Raw genomic sequence first — 4,480 nt, 5'->3', positions numbered from 1 at the left:
CCTGAACATTAAATATACTCGAGAAAGTCAAGTATTAATAAATACTACCATAAATTCCTATATTTTTTTCTTTTGTTTCCATGTATCCAATATAATATTTTCTTATATTTGAAGTGGAAAGAAGAAAAAGAACATGTAAAGAAGAAGAATGTAAGAAAAGATTTAGTATTCAGGTATTTTAATTGTAATATTTAATTCAAGTAAGAAATAATTTGTAGAAAATATAATTTTAAATTTTGATTGATTCTATTTTAGCCAGGAAAGGCTTTTGCCAAAGCAGTATCTTATTTTTGTTTGGAAAGGTTTTTATTTGTTACTATAGTCAATATTTAATATCATTAAAATAATAAAAAAATAATGAAAAAATAATTTTATCTAAAGTGATGACTTTTAATGAAGGGCAAAAAGTTCAATTAACTTTTCTAAGGGTCTTCATATTTTATATATATATATTTATATATATATATATATATATATATATATATATATATATATATTTACTAGTTTAGAATACGTGCTCCGCGCGTGTATCTCACTTCACTGAGTTCAATTTTATGAAATCAATTTGATATATAAAATAAAACTTTTAACTCCTCTCTATTTAGCCAATGATGTTTCCACAAAAAAAAAATTATATCATAATCAACAATCCTTGGATTCGTGTTAATTAAATTCGTGGAAATTATTGAATAATGAAAAATATACATGCTAGTACTATATACATTTCTCAACTTCCACATGAACAACCAATGCCTATCTATAACACCATTATTTATTTTCTTAGATAAAACCTTTAAAATAAAACACTAATAAAAAAATGAAAAAGTAAATCAGTTTAGACACAATATAACAATTGAAGGGGATCAAAAAATTTGAAGTACAAAAATGTAGATCATCTCAAATAGATTCTTCATTGTAGAATCGTCGTTATTGTTAGAATTTATTTATATATTCCAACTCAATAACATCAGGCGTTTAATTTTTTCCCAATCTTGACATAAATATTGCACCTTAAAGATACATATATAAATTCAGTTTCGTTATTATCAACTACAATTTCTCCAAATAAACAAATGATGAGATCATGATAATTATATAGAGAAGTTTATTAAACACATATTTTTCTAACTTATTTTACTTTTATTATGAGTTACAAATATATAATGAAATATACCTCAATACTTATATTTGATATTCCTTATTTATGCCCCGGTCGAAAAGAAAAAAAAGCAAATAAAATTTTACTACAAATCCACATCAAAGCTCCACGTGAAAAACTAATAGAGACATACAGTTTTTAAGATATAAAAAACTTTGATGGAATTAAATATGAATTGAAGTACTTGTGTTTTTTTTTGGAACAATTTGTTGACTTTATGGAATTGATGACAAAGATGTCATGTACACAACCAATGTGCCCCATTTTACAAAAAAAGAAAAAGAGATTATGATTTACAAGCAGGGTGGCCATAATCTATACCCATGCAGGATTCTTCAATGAAGTAAACTGTAGTCTTCACCTGTAAATAGTTGCTAAGACTGTAAATATCCTTTTCCCTGCCCATGCCACTCATCTTGTACCCTCCAAAGGGAATCGTAGCATCAAATACAACATAGCAGTTAATCCACATCGTTTCAGTTCTCAGTCCTCGGGTCAAGGTGTTTGTTGTGTTGATGTTCTTTGTGAAAACTCCTGCCACTAGATCATAGCGCGTGTTGTTTGCCCTCTTTATTAGTTCGCCAATATCCTTGAATTTGAAGACACATTGCACTGGATCAAAAGTCTCATCTTGTGCTATCGACATGTCCTCCTTGGTATTTGAGAACACAATGGACTGAATAAAGTAACCTTTGGAACCAATTCTATCACCACCAACATTTTTAGGGCTTAATGTCACATAGTCCAACAAACAAATCTGTGAGAGTCTACGTTTAAAGCGGACAACACGTACCATGTACTTGAATTGTGCCACGCATTTTTGGGAGGTTAATGATAGCGTAGCCCAAACAACAATTCCATGAGATCTTTTGGGACGAAGTGACTAATACATGTCATGAACTTAGATAGTGACAAATATGATATCGAAGATAGATACTTCCTCAATACACATTGATGGGCAAATCTAAGTGATGACGTTGAGTTCCAAGCCGATGAGAGATAACAAAGAAAAGCTGATAAGGCATAGTAAAAAAATCACAGGACACACACGCGCTTATGAGTTTGAATTGATGACAGTCATGTCAAAAATTCCTGGGAACTATTAAATTAATTAGAACAATTGATAGATTTTCTGATAAATCCTTAGCTTAAGATCAAAATAATTATAATTGAAATATAAGAAACGATAGGCAATAACAAATCGACAAAATTATCTCAGAAATTATAGCTAGAGAAGAAAATAAAGGTACACACCTTTGAAAAAAATTTATAAAATTCATTCAACTTTTTCTTCAATCATGTCACCTCTTGTACCAACAAGAATGCAAATCACCGTAACACCAAAACAAATGATGTTGTTAGTATTGGATGAACATTTAAAGCATACATCTTTAGTCATTAACATAGAATCACATATAAAAATTATCATATGTTATAACTTATTATTGTATACTTTAAGAACATACTAAAATTTTAGAAAATTTATCTTAAATTACAAACAAATACAAATTTATCTTTTTAATCATAGACACCATTAAAATTTTAATTGATAAGAAAATTTATATTTAAACTTGTTCTACATTAAAAGTTCTAAATAAGTAATTTTCTATCAAGAATAGATGATAATTTATTAATCTAAACTTCAAGAACATGTTAAAATCACACAAAAAAGCCTTCTCAATTAGTAATGATCTATCAAAAATATATATATGATAATTTATTATTGTAACATAAAATGCTTACGAAAAAATAAAAAATTTATCTCAAATTGCAAGCATAGTTATCTCGTCAATCATAAATATTACTAAGATTTCACCAAAAATCTATCTCAATTGGCAATTGTTTATCTATTATTGTAAATTTCAAAAACATATTAAAATTTGATTGTCTATTAAAATAACTTGACAAATTATTATTGTAAATTTCAAGAACATACAAAAATAAAAAAAAAAACTTCTCAATCAACAATTACTTATCAAGAATAGTGATAATTTGTTATTATAAACATTAGGAACATACTAAAATATTTTTAAAACAAATTTACCTCAAATTACAAGTAAATTTATCTTCAATAGTAAATACTATCAATTTCACAAGTAAATTTTCGTACGCCTTTTCTTTTCTTTTCCAAAATATATGATAAATTTTTCCTATTGCTACACGTTTTTTTTTCCTCCCTACGTTTCTGGTGTTTTTTTTCTTTACTCACCAGCAAAATTTAAAAATATAAATATTTCCGAGATTCCAAAATATATTGAAAGATAAAATCTTAAATATAGGACAGGTTTTCTAACCTATTTCTACAACGTTTTTTTTTTCTTTTTACAAATCCTAAATGTATGTTAGGTTTTCCTATTACCTTTTTTATAAGTAATTTAACTTCTAAAAGGAAAGATTTTATCATAAATATATTTAATTAATTTTTAATTCTAATAGCGAAAAGACGATTTTGTTTAAAGGAGAGACTTTTAATGAAGCACCAAAAGTTCAAACGTGATTTATAAAGTCCATCACACTTTTAAGATAATAAAGAAGAGATAGAGATAGAGATATATATAAATAGATATGTGCTGTGCACGTGTATATTGCATTGATTAATACTAAATATTTATATAAAAAAAAAAACATAATATTGTGTGTACATTATAGGAAGACAAAGTCTATTCAATGATTTACCAGCATACATTATTCCAAAGCTTCAAAGTTAATGTCATAAAATATGAATAACTAACTAATATGATAAAGCATCCTTCATCGGGAGTTGAGAATCAAAAGACTACAAATTTATACAACTAAACTTTGCCACCAAAGTTTAAAAAATTTATTCTCAAATCCTGACTCAACTCAATAAACAATTCATTCTAGTTCATTGCATGTATAAAACCCCTAAAATTTGAACAACAATTATACAAATAATAGAAGAAAAATAAATTTATTCACTTTACACAATTACTGTTGAAAGAAAAATCTAACTTCCTTAGAATGATAGAATTATACAATGAAATAAATTTCACGAACACAAACACTGCCCTAGTTAATAAGAATCCGTCGAAGGCAGAAGTAGATGGCTCATTGGTTAGTGCAACGAAATTCTTATATCCCTTAAGAACCAACCTTTTGTAGCTCTGAATGTGTGAAAACAATATCAAATTAAACATATTGACACCAACGAAGTTGATCTCTGATGGCTTAATTGATTTTGCTCCCTCGTTGGAGTTGGGGTTTAGAGGACGAATATTATTTGATTGTCCATCTTTGTGCTAAAAGCAGAACTACTATTTCAAATAACAGGACGATTTGTTATTCGTGACCAACAAGCCT

The 4,480-nt window shown here is 27.2% G+C and overlaps 1 protein-coding gene across 1 annotated transcript; it reads right to left on the bottom strand.

The window, feature by feature from the left end:
* Positions 1 to 1,422: 1,422 nt before the first annotated feature.
* Positions 1,423 to 1,955, bottom strand: LOC107865222 (aldehyde dehydrogenase family 2 member B4, mitochondrial-like). Its single transcript, XM_016711538.2, has one exon. The coding sequence runs from the start codon at positions 1,953 to 1,955 to the stop codon at positions 1,446 to 1,448; it is 510 nt and encodes a 169-aa protein (XP_016567024.2). The 3' UTR covers positions 1,423 to 1,445.
* Positions 1,956 to 4,480: the final 2,525 nt, after the last annotated feature.

Source organism: Capsicum annuum, chromosome 3, assembly GCF_002878395.1.
Source record: "Capsicum annuum cultivar UCD-10X-F1 chromosome 3, UCD10Xv1.1, whole genome shotgun sequence".
Lineage (NCBI taxonomy): Eukaryota > Viridiplantae > Streptophyta > Magnoliopsida > Solanales > Solanaceae > Capsicum > Capsicum annuum.
This window is presented reverse-complemented; position numbering and strand designations above follow the sequence as displayed.

Bases quoted from the DNA above. Each gene is read 5' to 3' on its own strand.
- LOC107865222 (XM_016711538.2), bottom strand. From the start codon at position 1,955: ATGGTACGTGTTGTCCGCTTTAAACGTAGACTCTCACAGATTTGTTTG.